The 27634-nt window shown below is 50.2% G+C and overlaps 1 protein-coding gene across 9 annotated transcripts in view; it reads right to left on the reverse strand.

Annotated features, from left to right (window-relative positions):
• Nucleotides 1–27634, reverse strand: part of LOC140424913 (voltage-dependent L-type calcium channel subunit beta-2-like) — a 656293-nt gene that overhangs the window by 133541 nt on the left and 495118 nt on the right. For 7 of the 9 annotated variants that reach the window (XM_072508564.1, XM_072508560.1, XM_072508566.1 and 4 more), the window contains one exon: nucleotides 19249–19368. In XM_072508564.1, coding sequence (XP_072364665.1) covers nucleotides 19249–19368 — 120 coding nt within the window. Of the gene's footprint in view, nucleotides 1–19248; nucleotides 19369–20228; nucleotides 20604–27634 lie in introns of those variants that run through there. The other 2 variants (XM_072508568.1, XM_072508562.1) reach the window with 1 other exon arrangement.

Here is a 27634-nt window from a genome sequence, read left to right on the forward strand (position 1 = left end):
CGTCAGATCATGGAGAGGCATGACTTCCGGGTAGTTTGAGAAGTAGTCTATAATAACAATGTAATCTCTGCCGAGCGCGTGTAATAGGTCAACACCCACCTTCGCCCAGGGGGACGTCACCATCTCGTGTGGTAGAAGTGTTTCCGGAGGTTGCGCCGGCTGAAACCTCTGACAGGTTGTGCAGTTGAGCACCATGTTGGCTATGTCTTCATTAATACCCGGCCAATATACCGCCTCCCGGGCCCTTCGTCTGCATTTTTCAACGCCCAAGTGGCCTTCGTGTAGTTGATGAAAAATCATCTGGCGCACGCTGTGCGGAATAACGATCCTGTGCGATTTCATAAGGACCCCGTCTATATTGGTGAGATCATCTCGCACATTATAAAACTGGGGGCACTGCCCTTTTAGCCACCCTTCCGTCATGTGGCGCATCACTCGCTGCAGAAGGGGGTCAGTCGCCGTCTCTGCGCGTATGTGGGCCAGACTAGGATCATCAGCTGGCAGATTTGCTGCTGTCAGAGTCACGTGTGCCTCAATTTGACGCACGAACCCCTCTGCATCTGGTGGTGTGCTCACTGCTCGGGAAAGAGTGTCCGCCACGATGAGTTCCTTCCCCGGAGTGTAGATCAGTTCAAAATCGTACCTCCTGAGTTTAAGTAAGATGCGCTGGAGGCGAGGAGTCATGTCGTTCAGGTCTTTGTTGATGATGTTGACCAGGGGGCGGTGGTCAGTTTCGACCGTGAATCGTGGCAGGCCATACACATAGTCGTGGAACTTGTCCAGTCCAGTTAACAAGCCCAGGCATTCTTTTTCGATTTGCGCGTAGCGCTGTTCGGTAGGGGTCATGGCTCGTGAGGCATACGCAACCGGGGCCCATGATGACGTGCTGTCTTTTTGCAGGAGTACCGCTCCAATACCAGATTGGCTGGCGTCTGTTGAGATCTTTGTAGGGCGAGTCGTGTCAAAGAAGGCCAGCACTGGTGCCGTGACCAGTTTGTGCTTGAGCTCCTCCCATTCCCGCTGATGCGATTGGTGCCAGTTGAATTCCGTCGATTTTTTTACGAGATGGCGCATATTTGTTGTATGAGAAGCCAGGTTGGGAATGAACTTCCCAAGGAAGTTGACCATGCCCAGGAATCTTAAGACAGCCTTCTTGTCAGCCGGTCGTTGCATGGCTGTGATGGCGCTAACCTTGTCTGCATCGGGACGGACCCCGGACCTTGAGATGTGGTCCCCGAGGAATTTCAGCTCCGTCTGGCCGAAGGCACACTTCGCACGGTTGAGACGCAGGCCATTTTGTCGTATGCGGGTAAAGACACGTCGTAGACGATGCATGTGTTCCTGCGGAGTGGTGGACCAAATTATGATATCGTCCACATATACACGTACCCCTTCGATGCCTTCCATCATCTGCTCCATAATGCGGTGGAATACTTCAGATGCCGAAATGATGCCGAATGGCATCCGGTTGTAGCAGAATCTGCCAAAAGGGGTGTTGAATGTGCATAGTCTTCGGCTGGCCGGGTCCAGTTGGATCTGCCAGAATCCTTTGGACGCATCCAATTTAGTGAATATCTTGGCTCGCGCCATCTCGCTGGTGAGGTCTTCTCGTTTCGGGATGGGATAGTGTTCCCGCATGATGTTGTTGTTCAGATCTTTTGGATCTATACATATACGGAGCTCGCCAGAGGGCTTCTTTACACAGACCATGGAGCTGACCCATGGCGTGGGCTCCGTGACCTTGGATAGGACCCCTTGGTCCTGAAGAATCTGCAGTTGTGCCTTGAGGCGGTCTTTGAGAGGCGCAGGAACCCTGCGAGGTGCGTGAACGACAGGGATGGCGTCCGGTCTGAGTCGAATCTTGTACGTGTGTGGCAATGTCCCCATGCCTTCAAAAACCTCCTGGTTGTGAGCGAGGAGGGAATGGAGATTTGCGTGGAACTCAGCATCCGGGAAGTCGGATATCTCATCTGGAGAGAGAGACATAATGCGCTGTACCAGGTGAAGGACCTTACACGCCTGTGCGCCCAGTAACGAGTCCTTTGATGAGCCGACAACTTCGAAGGGGAGTGTGGCCGTGTACCTCTTGTGAGTCACCTGTAGCTGGCAAGATCCTATGGACGGGATGACGTTCCCGTTATAGTCAACCATCTTAAGCCGGGATGGTGTGATGGGTGGTTTGACCTTCATGGCCTGGACTGCAGAGTAAGCAATCAGGTTGGCGGATGCGCCGGTGTCCAGACGGAAGGCGACGCGCGATCGGTTGACCGTCAGGGTGGCACACCACTCATCGGCTGGATTGATGGCATTGACCTTGTTGACATCAATGACGGAAACTCGGAAGGCATCCTGGTCATCTGCATCACTTAACTGGAAGTCTTGATGCGTGGGCTGGACGGTCCTGACTCGTCTGCGAGGTTGTCGAGGATGCGCCGGATCCATGGGTTGAGCCGCACGACAGTGGGCTGCGTAGTGGCCCATCGTGGCACATCTGTGGCACTGTCGGTTTTTTGCAGGACATTGCCCTTTTAAGTGTAGACCTCCACACTTGCCGCACGTCATGACGTCACGGCGTTCGTTGCGCCACTGCGCATGCGCAGTGCGATCTTGCGGTGGGCGCGCCTGCGCAGTGCGTCCCTCGTTGTGGCCGTTATTTTTGGCGCGCACCTGCGCGGGAGACCAGAAAAGCGCGGGAAGCGGCCGCTGTCGTCCGGGCCGTGGGTCGGGAAGTAATCGACGGCCTGGATGCGTTCGACGTCGTGGGCGGCCTGGCTTGCCGATTCGACGGCTGGGGACCCCCTCCGTGCCAACTCGGACGCCTGAAATCAGGCAAAACGGCAGGTAGCATTTTCATGGAGGACACAGGCTTCCACAGCAGACGCTAAGGTGAGGCTTTTCATTTTAAGAAGCTGCTGGCGTAGGCCACTAGAGGCAACGCCAAAAACAATCTGGTCCCTGATCATGGACTCTGTAGTGGTGCCGTAACCGCAGGACTGCGCTAGAAACCGGAGGTGCGTCAAAAAGGGTTGAAAAAGCTCCTCCTTACCTTGCAGGCGTTGCTGAAAGATGTATCTTTCAAAACTTTCATTTACTTCAACTTGAAAGTGCTGGTCCAGTTTGAGGATGACCGTGTCATATTTGGCCTGGTTTTCGCCTTCTTCGAACACCAGTGAGTTAAAGACATCGGTTGCGTGCGGGCCTGCGTAGAAGAGGAGCATTGCAATCTTCGAGTCATCCGAGACATTCTGTTTTTCGGTGGCACGGATGTACAGGTCAAATCGCTGCCTGTAGAACTTCCAGTTGGTGCCTAGGTTCCCCGTGACTTGCATCGGCTGCGGTTTGCCGGTGTGGTCCATGTCCAGAATGGCAGGTTAGTAGGCAGGTATCGATCCACTCCTGTACCATGTGGTGTTGGGTGTTCTGACACACAGATGAGCCAACACAGTTGCATATGGTACAACGCTTCTTTATTTAAACTTACTATTTACAGTTTGGTCTTTGCACTCTGCACGTGGGGGGCTCCCTGCTTGCGGTGTTTTAACAGCTCTTTCTTGTTCCCTTCTCCCCAGACCTACTGACCACCAGGTGTCGTGCTCGTGCTTTTTATGTGGTTGGTGTTCTTGTCTGTGATTGGTTGTGGTGTTGTGTACTCTGATTTGCCTGTTAGTGTGTCCATCATGATGTGTGTGTTTGAATATCATGACATCGTCAAAAAGAAAAAGGAGGCATTTGTCAGGTCTAAAAGGCTGGGAACAGACGAAGCCTGTGTGGAATATAAGGAAAGTAGGAAGGAACTTAAGCAAGGAGTCAGGAGGGCTAGAAGGGGTCACGAAAAGTCATTGGCAAATAGGGTTAAGGAAAATCCCAAGTCTTTTTACACGTACATAAGAACCAAGAGGGTAGCCAGGGGAAGGGTTGGCCCACTGAAGGATAGGCAAGGGAATCTATGTGTGGAGCCAGAGGAAATGGGCGAGGTACTAAATGAATACTTTGCATTAGTATTCACCAAAGAGAAGGAATTGGTTGATGTTGAGTTTGGAGAAGGGTGTGTAGATAGCCTGGGTCACATTGAGATCCAAAAAGACGAGGTGTGGGTGTCTTAAAAAATATTAAGGTAGATAGGTCCCCAGGGCTTGATGGGATCTACCCCAGAATACTGAAGGAGGCTGGAGAGGAAATTGCTGAGGCCTTGACAGAAATCTTTGGATCCTCACTGTCTTCAGGTGATGTCCCGGAGGACTGGAGAATAGCCAATGTTGTTCCGCTGTTTAAGAAGGGTAGCAAGGATAATCCAGAGAAGTACAGGCCGGTGAGCCTTACTTCAGTGGTAGGGAAATTACTGGAGAGAATTCTTCGAGACAGGATCTACTCCCATTTGGAAGCAAATGGACGTATTAGTGAGAGGCAGCATGGTTTTGTGAAGGGGAGGTCGTGTCTCACTAACTTGATAGAGTTTTTCGAGGAGGTCACTAAGATGATTGATGCAGGTAGGGCAGTGGATGTTGTCTATATGGACTTCAGTAAGGCCTTTGACAAGGTCCCTCATGGTAGACTAGTACAAAAGGTGACACGGGATCAGGGGTGAGCTGGCAAGGTGGATACAGAACTGGCTAGGTCATAGAAGGCAGAGAGTAGCAATGGAAGGATGCTTTTCTAATTGGAGGGCTGTGACCAGTGGTGTTCCACAGGGATCAGTGCTGGGACCTTTGCTGTTTGTAGTATATATAAATGATTTGGAGGAAAATGTAACTGGTCTGATTAGCAAGTTTGCAGACGACACAAAGGTTGGAGGAATTGCGGATAGCGATGAGGACTGTCAGAGGATACAGCAGGATTTAGATTGTTTGGAGACTTGGGCGGAGAGATGGCAGATGGAGTTTAATCCGGACAAATGTGAGGTTATGCATTTTGGAAGGTTTAATGCAGGTAGGGAATATACAGTGAATGGTAGAACCCTCAAGAGTATTGAAAGTCAGAGAGATCTAGGAGTACAGGTCCACAGGTCACTGAAAGGGGCAACACAGGTGGAGAAGGTAGTCAAGAAGACATACGGCATGCTTGCCTTCATTGGCTGGGGCATTGAGTATAAGAATTGACAAGTCATGTTGCAGCTGTACAGTACCTTAGTTAGGCCACACTTGGAGTATAGTGTTCAATTCTGGTCGTCACACTACCAGAAGGATGTGGAGGCTTTAGAGAGGGTGCAGAAGAGATTTACCAGAATGTTACCTGGTATGGAGGGCATTAGCTATGAGGAGCAGTTGAATAAACTCGGTTTGTTCTCACTGGAACGAAGGATGTTGAGGGGCGACCTGATAGAGGTCTACAAAATTATGAGGGGCATAGTCAGAGTGGATAGTCAGAGGCTTTTCCCCGGGGTGGAAGGGTCAATTACTAGGGGGCATAGGTTTAAGGTGCGAGGGGCAAGGTTTAGAGTAGATGTACGAGGTAAGTTTTTTACGCAGAGGGTAGTGGGTGCCTGGAACCCGCTACCGGAGGAGGTGGTGGAAGCAGGGACGATAGTGACATTTAAGGGGCATCTTGACAAATACATGAATAGGATGGGAATAGAGGGATACGGACCCAGGAAGTGTAGAAGATTGTAGTTTAGTCGGGCAGCATGGTCGGCACGGGCTTGGAGGGCCGAAAGGCCTGTTCCGGTGCTGTACATTTCTTTCTTTGCTGTTCTAAACCTTCTCTGAACTGTTTCTAATGCTTTTACATCTTACCTTAAATAAGGAGACCAATACTGTACACAGTACTCTAGATGTGGTCTCACCAATGCCATGTACAACTGAAGCATAACCTCCCTACATTTATAATCAATCCCTCTGACAACAAATGATAACATTCTATTAGTTTTCCTAATTATATGTATACTAGCCTTTTGTGATTCATGCACTAGGACACCCGGATCCCTCTGCACCTCAGAGCTCTCAAATCTCTTACCATTTAAATAATAAGTTTATTTTTTATTCTTCCTGCAAAAATAGTCAATTTCACATTTGTACATATTATACTCCTTTTGTCAATTTCTGCCCACTCACTTAGCCTATATCCCTTTGTAGTCCCCTTATGTCCTCATCACAATTTACTTTCCAACCTATCATCAGCAAGTTTAAGAACCCTGGGCGCGATTCTCCACCCCCACGCCAAAGTGGCCGCGCCGTCGTGAACGCCATCGAGGTTCACGACGGCACGGAACTGCCCCGGTCCCGACCGATTCAGGCCCCGACAATGGGCCAGTATGGGGGCCGCGTCATCTACCCGCGCGAGGCCTTGTCGCCCGCGTAAAAGCGGTGCCGCATAGATGACGCGGCCGGCGCCGCATAACGGACGTCATCTGCGCATGCGTGGTTGCCGTCCTGTCCAAATCCGCCCCGCAAGAAGATGGCGGACGGATCTTGCGGGGCGGCGGAAGGAAGGAGGTCCTCCTTCAGAGAGTACGGCCCGACAATCGGTGGGCACCGATCGCGGGCCAGCCCACATTCAAGGTACCCCCGGTGCAGGGTCCCCCCTCGCCCCCCACAGGCCGCCCCCCCAGCGTTCACGCACCGCCCACGACTGTAGCGACCAGGTGTGGACAGCGCCGGGGGAACCCGCCATTTTGGCCTGGCCGCTCGGCCCATTCGGGCCTCAGAATCGCGGGGGTGCCGGAGAATCGCCATTTTGGGTGTCTCAGGCGATTCTCCGGCCTGAGGCCCGCGAAACTCGACCGGGCCGTTCCCGCCGCTTGGGAGAATCGCGGGAGGGCGTCGGACCGGCGTCCCCGGAAATTTCGACGGCCCAGGCGATTCTCCCAACCGGTGTGGGAGTGGAGAATCGCGCCCCATACCTTCAGTCCCTTCATCCAAGTCATTTATATAAATTGTAAAAGGTTGAGGCACCAAAAAACCTGGATGTAAAATGCCTCAATTTTCTCATTTTAAGGCATATGACCAAATAAGGAAATTAAAATTCTTCAGACCCAAAAGATTGGAATATTCAGAAAAAAGAGGCATTCAACACACTTCATTAATAATCCAACAAATCCACCCACTGTGAAAGCTGGTTTTGGCAACACAATATACATTTTGCAGACATCATATAAATGAGGGCCAGTAAAAATAATTGTGAGTCTTTGCAAGGACATTTAAGTGACTGGATGAAAAATGGCAGGTTATCAAGCCAAGATACAGAAAACTTGGCAATTGTGTTTAATCTGGACTCGAGCAGTGTGTACTTGGAAGAGTTTTCTGGACCTAATAAAAAATAGAAAATGTTCTGCTTCGAAGATCTCATCAAGAGTCCAATTCTAGAAGAATTTCTGAACAACATGCTGACAGTATTTGTTCCCTAATTTGTTCCCTAAAAATCAACTAAAGTTGATGGTGCTCTTTGAACATTTCTTCTCTTGCTCTCCCTGGTAGAGGTCGTAGAACTAGGACTTGCTTTCACAGGAAGCTAGGTTTGTGCAGTGCACCCTGCATGAATTACACACTGCAGTCATGGTGCACCAGTGGCCAAAGGGGTAGAAAATGATTCCAGTGGCAAAGTTGATTAGGTAAGCTGCTCAGTCCAAGATCACAGAATAGTTATGGCGTGGAAGGAGGCCATTTGGCCCATCTAGTCTGCACCGACTCTCCAAACGTGCATCATGCTTTAGTAGAATTCCCCTCCCTTTAAATCTGTTCCCTCATTTTTATGATCCTTTTACAAGTGGGAACAGTTTCTCCCAATCTACTCTGTCCAGCCCCCTCATTATTTTGGAACATCTCGGAGGGGAGAGAAGATGGTTCGAAAGTCGACATGTCATTGAGATTGAATACATCCATGCGAGTCGAGCCTGGTAGATGGTAGAGAGCATTTGAATTTCTCAATCATAGCTTTAATCAGGCTGCTCTTGTTAAACTCTCAGCCAATAATGCTCTCAAGATATCAATACTGCGGAGATGGGGACTTGGCAATAGTGTTTCCATTGAAAGTCAGAGGACGATGGTTAGGCTTTTACCGATTGGAGATTTTTAATTGCTTGTCAATTGCCCAGTGTCACTTGTCAGTCTAAACCTCAAATGTTGTCATGGTCCAGAATCAGGTTATCATGAACTGTTTCATCACCTGCTCAATAGTTAATGGGAGTTGACCACTGTACTGGCCTTAGTAACTCTATTCATAACCTTACAATGATAGGAAGGTTGCTAATGAAGCATCTGAAGATGGCTGCTGCCTCCAGCAATAGAAAACTATAGTTAAAAAGGGGGGATGTGAAAGAAGTATTTAAAAATTAGAAATTAATGGGGCAGGCTAGATAGAAGCAAATTGTTTCTCATAATTTAGTGCTTAATAGGGACCATAAATACAACGTTAAATGCAAAAATGAAAAAATGGAAGAACATATCAAGCAATTGAAACCACTGATAGCTGATGGTGGATTACAAAGATAGAAGGCTGAACTTTACATGGAGCATGGTGGGAAGGGAAGTGGTGGCATCGTCTTGCTATGTAAAGGTTATGGCTAAACCTTTCTCCACATTGCCAGCTCACCCCTGTAGCCATGTTTCGGTCATTGGGCCATTAATTGGCTTGAGGCAACGCTTCCACTCCTATCAGAGAGGAAGTCCTGCCTTTGAGAGCTCCCGGACAATCAAATAACTGGCAGATCACTCATTACAACAGTGCCAATGGGAGCAATGGCCACTGCTGGGAATGTAATAAGTCCCTGAAGAAGAGGAGCCAGAAGCCTGTCGTCACGCAGGTGCCATTGTGGCAGGTCCTGGCAAGTGTGGGGCCAGGCAATGGGATTGACAGGGCAGTGGAGTAGAGGGGGTGGGGCATGGATACCTTGGACATGGAGAGGCCTCCAATAGGCACTGGATGCCCAAATGACCCCTCCCATCTGCCACAACGCTGACAGGTGCTGCAGCGTCCCCCACTGAGGAAAATCCTAGTGGTGGTGGAAGGCGGCCCATAATTGACCATAAAGGGCCCAAAGGTGAATCGGCTGCCTCACTGGCCAAAGACAAAATACCCGCATGGGTGGGTAAGTGACAGGCACAATGCTGCTGTCATAGTGCCCAATTTTACACATCAACCATCCTCCCAGCTGTCAACCTGCCCCTGGGGGGGGGGGGGGGGGGGGGGGGGGGGGGGGGGGGGGGGGGGGGGTTTGAAGTGTTAAATTTAAGCTACAATTTAAGAGCAACATGGTGGAGATGCATCAGTTACAACCAGTTTCCAGTAAAGGAAAAAAGAACCAGTTTCCAGTATAGGGAAATGGTCTGAACCATGTAAAATTTTATTCGGCCTTTCTATGGAGGCTGAATAAAATTTGATATGGTTGAGGCCATTTTGCTCAGTTAGCTGCTTCGAAGGGGTTACAGAGTTTGCATCTTGTAATAAAGTACAACATGTATTTATTTAGCACCTTTAATGTAATAAAATCTCCCAAGGCACTTAACATAAGCCTTACAAAACAAAATATGACACAGAGCCACAGGAGATATTATTGCAAATGACCAAAACCTTGGTAAAAAGGGAAGTTTTTAAGGAATATTTTAAAAGGAAGAACGAGAGATAAGAGGGGTTTGGGGGAGGGGGCGGGGTGGCACATAGGTTTCTCACAGCACAACCACCAATCGTGGGGCGATTAAAATTGGCGGTGCGTAAGATGCCAAAGTTTTTAAAAAATATATATTTATTAAAGTTTTTTAACAACACAATTTTTCCCCCTTACAAACAATAACCCTCCCCCCCCCCCCCACCCCCACCCCCGTAACAAAATCGCACTGAGCAAGATATATACATAGCAAAATGGTATATTTACATAGCTTTATACACTGGCTCTTGCCCGCAAGTGCCAGTTTCCCCCACCCTCCATGTCATCTCCCGCTCATCCATCCCCTCAAACAATCTCTCGTCCGCCCCCCCCCCCCCCCCCCCCCCCCACCCGCCCCCCCCCAGGGTTGCTGCTGCTGCTGACCGACCTTCCTCTAACGCTCCGCGAGATAGTCTAGGAACGGTTGCCACCGCCTGTAGAACCCCTGCACAGACCCTCTCAAAGCAAACTTAATCCTCTCCAGCTTTATGACGTTATACCCCGCCATGTCGCTTATCCAGGCCTCCAGGCTGGGGGGCTTCGCCTCTTTCCACAATAGCAAGATCCTTCGCCGGACAACTAGGGACGCAAAGGCCAGAATTCCGGCCTCTTTCGCCTCCTGCACTCCCGGCTCATCCACTACTCCAAATATTGCTAGCCCCCAGCTTGGCTTGACCCGGACTTTCACCACCTGAGATATTGCTCCCGCCACTCCTCTCCAGAACCCCTTCAGTGCCGGGCATGACCAAAACAAATGGACATGGTTTGCCGGACTCCCTGAACATCTTTCACATCTGTCCTTTACCCCAAAGAACCTACTCAACCTCGCCCTCATCAGATGCGCTCTGTGAACCACCTTAAATTGTATCAGGCTGAGCCTGGCACACGAGGAGGAGGTATTAACCCTACCCAGGGCATCAGCCCACAGCCCTTCCTCGATCTCCTCCCCCAGCTCCTCCTCCCATTTACCCTTCAACTCTTCTACTAGCGCTTCCCCCTCCTCTTTCAACTCTTGGTGTATTTCCGACACCTTGCCCTCCCCAACCCATACCCCCGAGATCACCCTATCTTGAACTTCTTGTGCCGGGAACAACGGAAATTCCCTCACCTGTCGCCTCACAAAAGCCCTCAACTGCATGTATCTAAATGCATTTCCCGGGGGTAACTCAAACGTCTCCTCCAGTGCCCCTAGGCTCGCAAATGCCCTGTCAATGAAGAGGTCCCCCAATCTTCTAATCCCCGCCCGATGCCAGCCCTGGAACCCTCCGTCCATTTTCCCTGGGACAAACCGGTGGTTACCCCTGATCGGGGACCACACCGAGGCTCCCATTGCACCCCTGTGCCGTCTCCACTGGCCCCAGATATTTAGCGTTGCCGCCACCACCGGACTCGTGGTGTACTTTGATGGCGAGAGCGGCAGCGGTGCCGTCACCAGCGCCCCCAGGCTCGTTCCTTTACAGGACGCCATCTCCATCCTCTTCCATGCCACACCCTCTCCCTCCATAACCCACTTGCGGATCACCGCCACGTTTGCTGCCCAGTAGTAGCTCCCTAGGTTTGGCAAAGCCAACCCTCCTCGGTCCCTATTTCGTTCCAGGAACCCTCTCCTAACCCTCGGGGTCTTATTTGCCCACACAAACCCCATAATACTCCTACCTACTCTCTTGAAAAAGCCCTTGGTGATCACGATGGGAAGGCACTGAAACACAAACAAGAACCTCGGAAGGACTACCATTTTGATCGACTGCACTCTTCCCTACATTGAGCATATAGCCCGAGAACTCCCCAAACTCCTTCAGAGTCTGCATGACCTCCACCATCCCCTCCATCGGGTCCGCCACGTACAGCAACAGGTCATCCGCATATAACGACACCCGATGCTCTTCTCCCCCGCGGACCACCCCCCTCCATTTATTAGACTCCCTCAGTGATATGGCCAAGGGTTCGATCGCCAATGCAAACAACAGGGGGGACAGGGGGCACCCCTGCCTCGTTCCAGCCGAAAGTACTCCGACCTCCGCCGGTTCATCACCACACGCGCCACCGGGGCTCTGTAAAGGAGCTTAACCCATCTGATAAACCCTCCCCCGAACCCAAACCTATGCAACACCTCCCAGAGGTACTCCCACTCTACTCGGTCAAAGGCTTTTTCCGCGTCCATAGCTGCCACTATCTCCGCCTCTCCCTCCTCCGATGTCATCATTATCACGTTTAAGAGCCGCCGCACATTGGTATTTAACTGCCTGCCCTTTACGAATCCCATCTGGTCCTCATGAATCACCCCCAGGACACAGTCCTCAATCCTCGTGGCCAGCACTTTTGCCAATAGCTTAGCGTCCACATTAAGGAGCGAAATCAGCCTGCACGATCCACATTGCAGTGGGTCCTTGTCTCACTTTAGAATCAAGGAAATTGTCGCCTCCGACATTGTCTGGGGCAAGGTCCCCTCCTCTCTTGCCTCGTTAAAGGTCCTCACTAGTAGCGGGGCCAACAGGTCCACATACTTTCTATAGAACTCCACCAGGAATTGGTGCCCCCAAACCAGCTGCCTCTTGCTCCTCCACCCTCGGGAACCTCAGTTGGTCCAGGAATCGTCTCATCCCCCCTTCCCCCCCCTTGGGGCTGGGATCTGTACAGCTCTTCATAGAAGGCCTTGAATACCTTGTTTATTTTCGTTGCACTCCGAACCGTGGCTCCCCTTCCATCTTTGATTCCCCCTATTTCCCTTGCTGCCGTCCTCTTACGGAGCTGGTGTGCCAGCATCCGACTAGCCTTTTCCCCATACTCGTAGGTCGCCCCCTGCGCTTTCCTCCACTGTGCCTCCGCCTTCCCAGTGGTCAACAGGTCAAACTCCGTCTGGAGCCGTCGCCTTTCCCCAAGTAATCTTTCCTCCGGGGCCTCTGCGTATCTCCTGTCCACTCGCAAAATCTCCCCCACTAACCTCTCCCTTTCCATGCCCTCTGTCTTCTCCCTATGAGCCCTGATGGAGATTAGCTCTCCCCTGATCACCGCCTTCAACGCCTCCCATACCACCCCCACTCGCACCTCCCCATTGTCGTTGGCCTCCAAGTACCTTCCCCTCACCTTCCCACACACCACCTCATCTGCCAGCAGTCCCACATCCAGCCGCCACAGCGGGCGTTGGTCCCTCTCCTCTCCCAGCCCCATTTCCACCCGGTCCGAAACGGCTATGGCTGAATACTCCGTCCCCTCCACTCTCGGGATGAGTGCCCTGCCCAGAACAAAGAAATCTATCCGGGAGTAAGCCTTGTGTACGTGGGGAAAAAAAGAAAATTCCCTGGCCTGCGGTCTTGCAAACCTTCATGGGTCCACTCCCCCCATCTGATCCATAAACCGACTGAGCACCTTGGCCGCCGCCGGCCTCTTTCCCGTCCTTGATCTGGAGCGGTCCAGTGCTGGGTCCAGCACAGTATTGAAGTCCCCTCCCATTATCAGTCCTCCTACCTCCAGGTCCGGTATACGCCCCAACATGCGCTTCACGAATCCAGCATCATCCCTGTTCGGGGCGTATACGTTTACCAACACCACCCACGTCCCTTGCAACCTAACACTCACCATCACATATCTCCCCGCCCCCCCCACCCCGCCGACTAGCCATCTCCTTTTCTGGGCCAGTCCTGTGTCTGCGTCTCCCTCACCTTCCAGTCCCCCAGCCGGGGGACCTCCGTCCTGACCACCTCTTCTGTGTCCCATTCCCTTTCGGCCAGTGCAGCAGCAACCCTTTCCCCCCCCCCCCCCCCCTTCCTCCCCGCTAGATCCCTGTCTAGCTTTTTGCTCCCCCCATATCACTGCCGTAAGTCAGCTGACACCTGCTGACCCCGGCTTCCCCCGCCATCCCTTTGACCCCCCCGTGTGGGAGTCTCCCAATCAATGTACTTTCCTTCGTTCCCCTTCCCGCCTTTCTTGCCGCGCGCGGGGGAAAAAAAATGCGCTTTCCAAAGCTTGCCCCGCCCCCTCTGGCGCAGCTCCTGTCGCGGCCTTGTCTCTCTCCCCCAGCCCATATAACATTTCCTGCGTGTGTTTGACCCCCTATATACAGCAACCATCATACTTCAACCCTCAAACACCCCCCACCCTCACAAACCCTCAATTAGAGTCCAACTTTTCAGTTAGTATAAAGGTCCACGCCTCTTTGGGCGTTTCGAAGTAGTGGTGTTGGCCATTATGTATAACCCACAGTCACGCTGGCTGCAACATTCCAAATTTCACTCCTTTCCGATGCAGCACCGCTTTGGCCCGGTTGAAACCCGCTCTCCGCTTAGCAACCTCCGTGCTCCAGTCCGAGTATATTCTCATCTCTGCATTGTCCCACTTGCTGCTCCGCTCCTTCTTGGCTCTTTTCAGGACCTTCTCTCTGTCCGTGAACCGGTGAAATCTCACCACCATCGCCCTTGGCGGCTCATTTGCCTTGGGCTTCCTCGCCAGCACCCGGTGCGCCCCTTCCAGCTCCAGCAACCTCGGGGGGGCCTCCGCGCCCCGATCATTGTGCCCGCGTATGCCGCGGCGTCGGCCCCCTCCACTCCCTCTGGGAGACCCCAAATCCTCAAATTGTTTCTCCTCGACCTGTTTTCCAGGTCTTCGAGTCTTCCCGCCCACGTCTTGTGTAGCGCCTCGTGCCGCTCCACTCTCTCCGCCAGGCCCACGAGCTCGTCCTCATTCACACTCACTTTTTCCTGGATCTCCTAAATCTTCACCTCGTGGGCTTTCTCGGTTGCCCCAAGTCCTTCAATTATTGCCAACACAGGCGCCACCATCTCCTTGCGCAGCTCCTCGAAGCAGCGCTTGATGAGCTCCTGCATCTCTTCTTTGTCCGCGGCCGGCGCCATTTTGCTTGTTTTCCCTTTCTTCTCCCGCTGCTCCAGTGCCGCTTTTTTAGCCGTTTCGCTGCGGGTCCGGTCCATCCAGGTTGGTAGGGGACCTCTCTCCTCTCTTCCCCACGGGTTGGCTGTGCAAAAAATTCCGTTGGGGCTCCTTTAGCGAGCCGGAAAGTCCGTGTTCGCGGGAGCTGCCGAATCGTGCGGCTTAGCTCCGCATAGCCGCAACCGGACGTAAGATGCCAAAGTTAGAGGTGCACAGATGTCTCAGAGGATTTTGGGATGGGCAGATAGGGAGGGTTCCGGTCTTGGAAGGATTTGAAGACAAGAATGAGAATCAAGTTGATGCTGAACCAGGATCTAGTGATGGTCACTGACCAGAGGAGTGATAGAGGAATGGAATTTTGTCTGAGGTAGGGCATGCATGAGCAGCAAAGGTTTGGATGGCCTCAAGTTTGCAAGGGGTAGAATGTGTGAAAGTACCGAGGGATGCAATAGAATAGTCAAGCCTGGAGATAACAAAGGCATGGGGTGGGATTCTCGCCTACTCGGCGGGGCGGGGGGTCCCGGCGGGATGGAGTGGCGTGAACCACTCCGACGTCGGGCCGCCTCAAAGGTGCAGATTTCTCCGCACCTTTAGGGGCCAAGTCCCCACTTTTAGGGGCTAGGCCCACGCCGGAGTGGTTGCTGTCCCGCCGGAACGTGGAAGGCCTTTGGTGCCATGCCAACTGGGGCCGAAGGGACTCTGCCGGCCGGCGGAGGTCCGCGCATGCGCGGGAGCGTCAGTGGCTGCTGACGTCATGCGCGAGGGGGTCACCTCCGCGTCGGCCATAGCCTCCGCGATGAAAGAATGCCCCCACGGCACAGGGCCAGCCGCAGATCGGTGGGCCCCGATCGCGGGCCAGGCCACCGTGCGGGCACTCCCCGGAGCCAGATTGCCCTGCGCCCCCCCCCCCCCCCCCCCCCAGAACCCCACAGCCCGCTCGCGCTGCCTGGTCCCGCCGGTAAGGGAGGTGGTTTAATTCACGCCGGCGGGACCGGCATTACAGCAGCGGGACTTCGGCCCATCATGGGCCAGAGAATCGCCGGGGGGGGCCCACCGACCGTGCAGCGCGATTCCTCTCCCCGCCGAATCTCCGGTGCCGGAGAATTCGGCGGCCGAAGGGGGCCGGATTCACGCCGTCCCCCGGCAATTCTCCGACCTGGCAGGGGGTCAGAGAATCCCACCCCTGATGTGGGTTTCAGCAGCACACGAGCGGAGGCAGAAACAGAGCAGAGTGATGTTGCAGAGGTGGAATTATGCATTCCTAGCAAAAGCCCAGATATGTGGTTGAAAGCTCCTCAGAGTCAATTAGGACACCAAGGTTCTGTTCAGCCTCAGGCAATTGCCAGGGAGAGGGATGGAGTTGGTGGCGAGAGTAAAGGGTTTGTGTTAGGGACCAAAAACAATAGCTTCACGCTTCCCAATAATGAACTGAAGGACATTTCTGCTCAGCCAGTAATGGACAACCAATTTGGCAATTTAGAGACAGTTGGGTCTCTGGAGAATGTTCCAGATCGGTAAAAGGAAAGGGGGGAAAACTGAAGATGGGTTTCAAACCTTTTTGATGGCTTTGAAGTGAACACCAAAGTAATCCAAGGAATTTTCATTAAGAAGTGAAGAGGTTGTCTAGGATTGAGAGGGAGGAGTGACAAGTAAGTATGGACGAACCTACATATAGTGCACAAAATAACTGCAGGCCTAAAGAAACAACACCTGAATTTGTGTGGACCTGACCAATTTAAACAAGCAGTTAGGCCCCAAAAAATAAAGGAGGCCAACAGATGGATCAGATCGGCGGGAGCTGGGTAAAGTTAAAACAAGAAGCCATCTTAATTCAAAAGAAATTGCACTGCATACAGTCTTCATCACAGCCTTTGGCATTTCTATCTGAATAGATAGCCACCTGATAGCTTCCAACTCCAAAATACATTCAGAGGGATCTGTCAATATTTCTGGAAGTCTTCCAAACAGCTGTGTGCAAATTGGATGCTAATCTAACATACAAAGAGATCCAACTAGGACTCACTGAAACTAAAACTGACCACAACAAAATACAATCTGCAAAGAATGTAAATAACATGCATCATTTTCTAGAAGTGGGATGTTAGTTGGCAAGATATTTCCAAATTGACAAGAGAAAACCAAATGGGTGTGGAGACTGCCCTAACAAAATCGACTCTTGTAAATGGGGTATTGGCCAACAAGGAACATAGAACCATAGAATTCCTACAGTGCAGACGTAGGCCATTTGGCTCATCGAGTCTGCACTGACCCCCCTGAAAGAGCACCCCACCTAGACCTACTCCCCTGCCCTATCCCTGTATCCCAACTAACCTGCACTTCTTTGAGCACTAAGAGGCAATTTATCATGGCCAGTCCATCTACTTTTGGATTGTGGGAGGAAACCGGATGACATAGAGGAAACCCACGCAGATACGGGGAGAAAGTGCAAACTCCACACAGACAGTCATAGAATCATAGAATTTACAGTGCAGAAGGAGGCCATTCGTCCCATCGAGTCTGCACCGGCCCTTGGAAAAAGCACCCTACTTAAGGCCACACCTCCACCCTATCCCCATAATCCAGTAACCCCACCTAACCTTTTTTGGGCACTAAGGGCAATTTACCATGGCCAATCCACCTTACCTGCACATCTTTGGACTGTGAGAGGAAACCGGAGCACCCGGAGGAAACCCACGTAGACACGGGTAGAACATGCAGACTCCGCGCAGACAGAGGCCCAAGCCGGGAATCGAAATTGGGACCCTGGAGCTGTGAGGCAACTGTGCTAACCACTGTTCTACCGTGCCACCCCAGTGCCAAACAAGTGAACTGTTCCATCACCTACCCTGAGTTTATACAACCCTCCAAAAGAGGCCTGTGCATTGGCAGGCATTCAGCATTTATTCAGGGAGTGGAAATCTGTAACCTGTTCCTCTAGACCTACATTGCCCTACTAATTCTGCGCTACTCCAATTTTGACCTCTCCTGCATTCTTGGTCTTCCTTCGCAATCAACCACTCTTTAGAATTCCCTTTCTAAAACTCCCCACCTCTTATTCTGCTTTGAGATCCTCCTTAAAACCTACCTCCTTGGCTGAACTTTTATTCATTGGCCCCAATATCTCATTATTTGGCTTGATGTGGCTTTTTGTCTGATTAGGTTACTGTGAAATGCCTTCATTAAAGGCACTACATCAATTCTTCTGTTAATTTGACTTAATTGGTGTGATATTCAGATCAACAAACATTTCTACAAGCTTATCTGTTTGTGTGGCTGCGGAATGGAGCAGTCAGCACGTCTCTTGAAATATGTATAATGCAACACAAACTGCGCAGCATGAAACACAGCTTCTATCCAGCTCTTCACAACTTGGGTTCTTGAGAGAAAAATGTTTAAAAATGTAGAATATGTTCACCTGCCAAATGACATTGCACCTCCTGTGGTAAAGGAAAAGATGTTTAAAAGTCAAGGATTAATGGCAGTTCCTCCATGAGGTATTACAGAGGGGAGGGTGAGAAACAGAGAAAAATAACTTTTTCGGGTATGAAAGGTTGGGGCATGCGCCTCAATCTGAAGACGCCTTCAGAATTGGGGTCACCTCCCCTTTAGGATCTTGGAGCTCCAGGCCTCCCTCCCCCACCCTGGTCTAACCTCGATGCCGCGGTCACCACTCTGCCACCCCTCCCACCCCCCCCTCCCCAAACACCCTCCGGACACCCCAGGATATCCCCTACCCTCCCACCCCCAGGATCCTTGGGGCTTCATTCCAGGCAGAGCGCTGCAGTACCACTTCTGGCCACTGCCTGGCCGGGTTGGAGAGCTGTCGGCCAATCTAATAGGCCACCAGCTCTCACGGGCAGACTCCTTTCCAAGGGTAGATGGAATTCCCGCCCTCTGCCAACCAACGCTCAAATAAGCGTTAAATGGCAGTGGGATTTTGAAGGTCATTATGCGCCGACTCTCAGGAGGCCGATTGTTCACCATCCTTAAACTTCTTCCCCTGGTATCCTGATCAACATTCTCCCATGTGTCAACAAAATCAAAAATAATAAATTGTCATTTATCTTTCCTATTTGTTGGATTTAGCTTTCTGTAAAATGGGTGCCAAGATTGTCTGCTTGAGTGACTGCATTTCAGATGTGCAACACTTTGCAAATTTGAAGAAATAATTTATTATAGTTGAATGTTGTTTTTTAAAAAGAACTTTGCATTGCTTTTTAATCTTGTACACATTATTCCTGAAAATTGATATGATTGCCAATGCATGGGCAATAGTGAGTTGTGTAACGTACCCTGTTTGTGCACATGTGCATGTAAGCAAATGGAGCTGGTTGGAGCAAAGTGTAAGGCAAGAGGGCCCTTTTCTCCGCATTTCTGCAATCATGCCTGTTTAGATCACAATCTCCAGCGTTTGTCCTAACTTTTAAAAAATAAATTTAGAGTATCCAATTATTATTTTTTTCCAATTAAGGGGCAATTTTAGTGTGGCCAATCCACCTACCCTGCACATCGTTTTGGGTTGTGGGGGTGAGACCCACACAGACACGGGGCGAATGTACAAACTCCACACGGATAGTGACCCAGGGCCGGGATCGAACCTGGGACCTCAGTGCCATGAGGCAGCAGTGCTAACCACTGCACCACCGTGCCGCCCTGCATATGTCCCAATTTGTTGACCCTCTCTATCTTAGCCACAACTCACAGATAAAAATGTTATTGCCTGCAGAATTAGATTCTAGCTGGGAAGTGCAAAACATTACATTTTAGAATCTAATTGTGAAACTTGACATTACCTTTGCTTTTTCCAGCTGTGCATGGGCCTGGCGCTCTGCTTCCCTCCGTACAGCCTCCCGGTCTTCCTCCAGAGATACATCTGACTCAGATGGACGGCTAGTGTAGGAGTCCGCCGAACCCTGCAGAGGGACAAAGGAGAAAAACACAACCATTTATTATTTGAAAAGCTGCAGTGCAGTTTGTAAACTATTTTATTCACAGAATGCCTCCACTCCTTTCAATGTGATCTTCTGCATGTTTAAATAAAGAAATTAGCAATCAATATACACAATGATGAAAAGAGGAAAATCTGATACGATGAAGGATCTATCGTGTTACATCAATCTTTCTCCCCCCTCCCTCTCTCTTCTGGGTTGTTTATACAGGAATAACGTCCTGTTGCACGCATTTGTTTGGACATAGTTACTTTGCAACAGCAAATGAACTCACTCTTACTAAAAACAGCAGAATAGTGAAAGGATAAGCACAGAGGAAAACAAACATCTCTAATGCAATGAGAGAAACCATGTTAAATGATAATATTGCAAAAGCCCAACACTCTGATCCAAACTGTTGGCTTTAGTGATACCCAATATGTTCTGGATGACTCTCGGACTTGAAATGTTAACTCTGGTTCTCTCTCCACAGATGCTGTCAGATCTGTTGAGTTTTTCCAACCTAATTTCCAGCATCCGCAGTATTTTACTTCGATCCCAATCTATTCCCGGCATCTTTTAATTTCTGGAGGCAGCTGCTAGAACCCGTCCGATTCAAGACAAAGCTCTTTCCACTGTCACCTGTTCACTCAAGTGATTTGAGGTTGCTACAAATTTTTAACATGGATGTTAAAAAAAAGTCATTCAGCCTGGGGAGGAGCTCAGCAACTCATCGAAACAGTTAAACATTCTAAAATGGTGATAGGAAAAGAAAAAACAGTTTGTGACTGTCGGAAATTGTAAGCACTCATTCCCAAAACAATTTTAAAAAGGTTTGCTCTTACATAGATATCGGAATTCTTCAAACGTCCTCCTTTGGCTCGTTTTAGAAGTCTTATCCAGGAGGCCTTCATTAGCCAGAGAGCTCAGTTATTGTCCACAGCAGCTGTGCCCAGCACCGATCCTAACAAAGTGTGTTGCCAATGTGTGCTGCATAATCAGTGCTGCTTTACTTTTAACCCATCTTGTCACTGTGCTTGCAAACATGCTCCTTTCACTCTATCCCCTTCTCTCTCATTCTGCAGTGAGTCGCTCTGGCATGAGAATAGCGACTGCTGGCTTATTTCATAAAAGGTAGGTGTTTTCCATACTTGAACTCTTCAGACACCAAAATTCCCCCGTTACAACAAGATATCTCTGTGCATCACACAGGCAGTCAACATCAAGCGAGAGAGAAGAATGCATGGGGGTACCTTTTAAAGTCCAATATGGAATTTATTTACTGAGATTTGTAAGTGCAAAATTGAATCCATCTCCCTAGGGAGCTAAAGAGGTTTGTCACATCAATGAGCATGCCCGGTAACTAGATCCATACGCAGATGCTCACATCATACTGTGATGTTAGCTTTCTGTCAAAATGCCATTTGAAATCTCAAGGGTAGAGTATGAAAATAGCAAGGTCCTTGTACAACAGGAGCATATGTAAGCTGTTTCAGTTTTTGTCATATACCTGTCAGCTGTTGTACAAAACAGCGCTGCCACCTCTCACTCATTTCACAGAATCTGTTTTTACCAAGATGTCATACCTTCCTGTGTCTTCAGCTAATTAAAAATGACGGGCACTAACAATGTTTTAAAAAACATTTGAAGTGACAACGGAAACCGTTTAAAAGATGTCAGTCACCACAGATAATGAAAATAAAAGACGTTGTGTAGATTAGAGTTGAAAAATGTCCCAGGTTTAAATGGGAAGAGACTCATTAAAATATCCATGAGAATTATCCAAAGACACAGAAAAAGATGGATTCACATGATTTCTACTGTAGTCGAACTCACACAGGTCTTAAATGATTAGCTTTTTACTTACTTAAAGCGTGGACAACATAGTTCTGACATCATGTGCACAACCTGCTGTGATGAACACCTGTTTTCCATTTTAAACAGAGCATCCCATCCACATTTGGAAAACATTATGAATGACCTTGGAGAGTTTGTCCCATGAGGCGGTTCAACAAGAGGCAAGTTAAATCTCCAGCAATGGGAGTTTCAATAAGCTGCGATTGATTGTGAATCTAACTTTGCTAATTGTACAGTCATGAACGGTACCTGACTAGATAAAACAAAGGGTGGAATTTTTCAGCCCTTCCTGCTTACTGGCCTTCTGGTCTCGCTGTAGATGACACCCACTGTGGGTTCCCCAGTGGCGGTGGTGGTGGGGGAAAGGGCCATGCAGACCGCCATAGACTTTGGTGGGACCGGAGATCCTGTCGGCAGCCAAAGGAGTCGCCTCCGCCATGGGATAGACCGCCGCAGACTGGATATTTAGAATTTTGTATAAACTGTGGGGCAGATCTTCCATTCTCCAGATGGTCGTACACAGGAGGTACACCAAAAGACCCCTCTGAAGTCCCCATGCACTGACTACATGGGAATGTACTGGAAAATTTAAACTTCATGTGGGCAATTATCCTGCATCTGGAACCCTCCAAAACTCTGAGTGAATGGATTATGATTTATTGTTACGTGTACCAAAGTACAGCGAAAAGTATTGTTCTGGGTACAGTCCAGACAGATCGTTCTGATGAAGAAACATAGGACGTACGATCAATACACAATTTTGGTGACTTTGGATTGTTCCGATTCACTTAGCAGAATAGTTGCCCAGGAAACGTTAGAGGTAGTAGCTATAGTAGCGACTGACTTCCTACTGGACCTCCTGACTACACGCTATCTCCTCCCCCCCGGCTAACTTTCAGCCTCTGGCGACCGACTCACCCTCCAAGCACCTGACTATCACCCCCAATTACCCTGACTAAATCCCCCCCCACCCTACCTCCACTATCTCAATTCCCAATTCCCTCCCCCCAACCAACCGACTAAACTTCAATATCCTCGGCTAATAACACTCCCAATTCCCCCCCTCCCGACTACCCTCCAACCCACCCTATCCAGTCACCCACTTAGCTGCCACCTTACCCCCTCATCTTTTCTCAGAGCTTGACTAAGTGCCTTTGGGGCACTCAGATGTAGCGCTAAATGGCAACCAGTGCTGTAAAAAAGCGGGCATGGCTCGACTCCCCCCAATCTTTCATGGATTTTCCCAGTAAAAGCAGGAACACAAATTTAAGACCTGCCCAGAGATCTGCCCAGAAATAGGTAGAAATCTGCCTCATGACTTCAGCAGCCAGTATTCAAAAGGCCAGATGAGATGAGTCTTTCCCAGTGAAGAGATTAACAAGCATGTAGATAGAATCAGGTGTGAATCACATACTAGTACAAACAACTTACCTAGACAATTGGGAGATCAATGAGGTAGATGCTAATAGATGCTAATTTCTAGAGTCAAAGAATGTGAGAGAGGCAGAAAGTCAAATTTTCAGAATCTAGAATCATGGGGGAGCAATTGGTATAATTGCCAGCACCCTCAGAAGCAAGGCAGGTCAGTTTACATCCAGCAGCCGAGGGGACTAGTTTTATATCTACTAGCCTATAAGTCTTAGAGCCAAGGCATTGCAGAAACCTTCATAATGGCAGTTTAAATATCTTCACTGGACCGAACAAGACATTTCCCAGACTGGATTATCATCCCTCTATTGTATGGTGACTATACGCTGGTTTTGACTTATAAATGTATTTGATTTGGAAGTTGTTTGGGGCAATTGTAAATATAATTTTGGAACATGGGGTATGTTCTACATAAACTGTGTGTTTAGGTAATTTATATACCTAATAGTCTCAGAGTAGTATAGTCCTCTTCATGTATATTTGCCTTTTCTTTAATTTAATAAAGTCTTCAATAATTGTTACACGCTGACTGGGCTGCTTATTCTCATTGGGGTTTTACTTGACTCCTCACACCATTCCAAACACAAAACTATACACAACCATGAATTGGTGTTTCAAGTTGGGACACCCTCGCAGATAACATCAGTGTGCTTCCTGAGAACTCCTAAACTACGAGGGAAGGACACCAGGAACAGATTCATTTCTCATGAGGCCCATTTTGGAAGTCCAGATGAACAATATTGAGATCCAGTGCAAGTAAACAGAAGGGGAGTAAACAAAGGTTTCGCCCCTGTACCTACTTCAATCGTTCCTCCCATAAATCAGCTATTATTAATTACTTTGACATTTTAACTCAGAGGCTTAATTTTCACAGTTCAGAGCCGGGATTCTCCAAAAATGGGGCTATGTTCCCACGTCCACTAGAAAACAGGCGCAAATCACGCCAGACTTTTTCAAAAAGTCTGGAGTGATTCTCCGATTTCAGGGCCCTGGCTTGCGCCCCACAGCTCCTGCTGCTGACATGGGGCCCTGCACTTCCGGCCGTGGGTCCGAACATGCGTGCGGCAGCTGATCCCATGTCCACGCACGTGCCGGCGGCCGTTTTCGCACCGGCCCCGCGCAGAAGATATGCCCTCCCCGGATCGCGCACATCGGCCGATCGGTAGCCCCAATTGCGGGCCTGTCCGTTGTGGAGGCCCCCCCAAAGAGTCTGATCCCCCTGCCCCCCCACCAGGACGGCCAACGCGGCTGCGAGTCAGAGTTCCTGCCGGGTGGAACCAGGTTAGAACCACGCCGGCGGAACTCGGCCGGTTGCCCGTGGAGAATTGCCGCAGGGGCCTCTTTCAACGGCCCCCGACCGGCAGCGTGGCTGGCGCCGATTCTTCGGTCCGCGATTCTCCGATCTGCGGAGAATCGCGTCCCGGCGCCGCGGGTCAGAGACCCCATTCTCCGCCCCCGGTGGGTCAGGGCTGGAGAAAGCCAGGAATCCCGAGTGCCTTTATTCAAGGGTTCCCAGATCTCCAATAGAAAACACGTACACGGAGAAGCCTCCCCCCCCTAACACATTCACGAGGGGGACCCCCACAGATACAGGGAACTCTTTCCCCCCCCACCCCCCCCCCACCCCCACCCCCCACCCCATCATGGATACGGGAAACACCCTAATGGAGCACCTTAGAGAGGCTTTCCTCCGTATTTCCCCATGGCTCTATTCTCTGGCACCCTGACACGTCCTCCTGTCACTACCCCCTGGCCATGAGAATTCCAAATGTGGGGAGAATGGAACTGGTTTTTTTGACAGCTAATTCACAGCCCTGCAGGGGGCTAGCAGGGACCCGGAGTAATTCACGCAACATTAGCTGCAGATACGGGCCCCCGCAGCCGGTTTTGAGTCCGCACATGTGCACAGCAGCGGCCTCCAGCAGCTGCGTCAAGCTCCATGACGAACTCGGACCGCGGAGGCAGACACAAAAATTAGACACACACCCGCCCCCCCCGATCGGCCGCACACCCAAGCATCTGACCGCGCGGATTTAACCCCCGGCTGCCTATAAGGCACCCCCCCCCAAGTTTCCGATTTCGCCTCCCCTCACCATCCCGACCGGCAATTGCAGGTTAGTTCCGCGCCGTCGGGAACTCGGCCGGTCGGGAGCGGAGGATCGCTGGGCTGGCCTCTGTCAATGGGCACCCAGCCGCGCGGCGTACTCCGCGATCAAGCCGATTCTCGGGTCCCAGAGAATCGGCGGACCGACGTCGGGCCCAATTTCGGCATGAATTGGATTCTTCACCCCCTCGCCGAACGCGATTTCGGAGCGGGGCTGTGGAGAATCCTGCCCATTATATTTTCACTATTGCAGCAAATAAGTTATTTGAAAAAGCGAGATTTGCGGTGGCTGACATCACCAGCTAATCCAAGATTTAGGTGACACCTCTCATGGTAAAAACACAATTGGTTTAATTATTGGTTTCATTTTGATTTCTGAAATTCAAAGTAAAAACGTGTATGGTTATTGTCGTCTTCACCACATCAACCAGTCAAAAAACAATTTGAAGTAACTGGTCAGTCAGTGGACAGTAACACCACCCACCTGGAGGTTCCCCTCCAAGTCTCTCACCATCCTGACTTGGAAATATATCACCGTTCATCCACGGTCGCTGAATCAACATCCTGGAACTTCCTCCCTAACAGCACTGTGGGTGTACCTACATCACATGGACTGCAGCGGTTCAAGAAGGCAGCTCACCACCACCTCCCCAAAGGCAATTAGGGATGGGCAATGAAAGCTGGCCCAGCAATGCCCACATCCCATGAAAGACATTTTTTTTAAAACTATACAACAAAAATCTAGTATGCTTATTATGATTTATCTTCATACAGCTATAGACCATTGTAAGTCAAAGTGTAGGGAACCAGAATTGTGTGAATGTTTCATCTTTAAAAAGCAGCACAACCATGGTGGAGGGGAAGGTGCAGTTGGACAAGAGGCCTCTGGTTTAATACTGGGATGTATTTCCCACTGTTCACTATTAAGAAACCTTCCTTGCACTCAGGATTTCCATTATTATTTTAGTGAAGAAGAAAATATTTTCCATCACGTGTCTCACAATGGTGGAGGTAGCCCGCCAGCACGAATGGCTGGAAAATTACTTACCACCTTGTCACCCCTCAGACTGCAAGGTGCCATGTTGGCACTACCAAAGGGCAGGGCCTTAATGGGGAGCACATCTCAGCGATCAGGGTTGGAGGAGGGGGGGGGGAGGGGGGGGGGGGGGGGAGGAGACCCTGGCTGCAGCAGCTTTTGGGGACCCTGACTGCAGCAGCTTTTTGAGATCAGAGCTCCGATCTCAGGAGGTGCGGGACCTATCAGACAGGTTTGGTCGCGTCCCTCCCAGTTGCAGCACGAACCCTGGCGTGCCATGGAATGACACGTAAAAGCCCTTTCAACTAAAAACAAATTTCCAAGTGTCATAACATAGCATGTCAGGGCTGCTCCTAGTGCCAGCGGGAATCAGTCTGGTGTTCCTGCTGGCGGGAGCACTTCGTCACAGTTCTGTAGAATCGTGCCCATAATTTTCCCATGAAGAGAGTGTGATCCTTAAAGCCTTAAGTGAAAATAAGTACCCACTTAGTGCACTAAGGCAAGAAGGAAAACAGAGAATGCTGGAGACATCAGCTCAAGTTGCATCTTTGTAGGAGAGGGAAAAAAACGAGTTGGGGCCCAAAATTTTGGCAGAGGCATAGAAAACCGGCAAGGCCAGTGATGCAGAGATCCTGCTGTTAAATTCGGCAAGACGCAGAACAAAATTGGAATACTGTCCATCTCCTACTTGACAGCCAGCCAAATTGACATGGTGGCAACCTGGCGGGTGGGAAAAACAGTGACACTAGGCCACAGCCTGCAGATGGCTGGAAACAATCCCTGCCAATCAGGAGGGAAGTAGATTGGATCCAATACTGCCAGGTATCATTATGAGCTGCAGATCATGGGAGATGGTTATTGATCCTGAAAGGGGCTAGGGAGAGACAATGATCAACAGTTGAATATTTAATTGAAGAGCCAGAAGGTACCAATTAAATTTAACTCAAGCTCTCAGTTGCACTGTGGGAATTTGATTTAAATATGTTAAAAAATTATCCTCTGCCGTAACAGTGGGTACACAAGCATCTGGGGTTGCCTCTCACATTCGTAAGGCTTTGAACACCCCCCCCCCCCCCCCCACTTCCTTCATAGTAGGGGGAGGGAGGTTTAACATTGAGGCCAATGTTTCTGGTGCAAGCGCTGTTCAAAATGGAGTCATTTCCTTGGCGTGTCACAAATGTCAATGGGAAATTCAAATAACATAAGGGCTGCTGGCTGCCTGTAGAGGATGTCAAGATTTTCTTAAGCCAGCCTCGTCTCGCTGACAACACTCACCTCAGAGACAGACATGGGTTGTGGATCCAGAACAGATGGCGTGATTTAATGGCTATGCTGCGCACGAAGAGCAGCTCGTTGCAGCGCAGCTTGGCCGATAAAAGGTGGGAGAGCCCGCTCCCAGGATCTACCCGGCTCCTCGCAACGCCTCGCAAGATCTCACGCGATCTTACGAGACGTTGTGATGTGAATCCCGCCCACAATGGAAGGAATCACATTTTAGCAAATCTGCATATTAAAGCAAGACTGCTAGTCTCACCATAATGTGCAGATTCCTGAGTTACCCAAGGCGTGGAATCAATCACCCTTACCTCAGAGACCTCAGGCGAGATCCGTTCAGCACTGGTCGAGAAAGATGCTCTTTGGTCTGCCCGAAACTTGTTGATCTTCCAGTGCAAAGAGCTGTCCTCGACCGAGTGTTGCAGACTGGCACATTCCAAGGTCCAGGACTACGTGCTGAGGGACGCACTGAAGCTTGGGGCAGCTGCCGCCAAGGCGCAATGGGGAAAGACCACGGTCTAAGGTCTTACCAGCAAATGTACACCGAGGGG

The sequence above is a fragment of the Scyliorhinus torazame genome, chromosome 6 (assembly GCF_047496885.1).
Source record: "Scyliorhinus torazame isolate Kashiwa2021f chromosome 6, sScyTor2.1, whole genome shotgun sequence".
Lineage (NCBI taxonomy): Eukaryota > Metazoa > Chordata > Chondrichthyes > Carcharhiniformes > Scyliorhinidae > Scyliorhinus > Scyliorhinus torazame.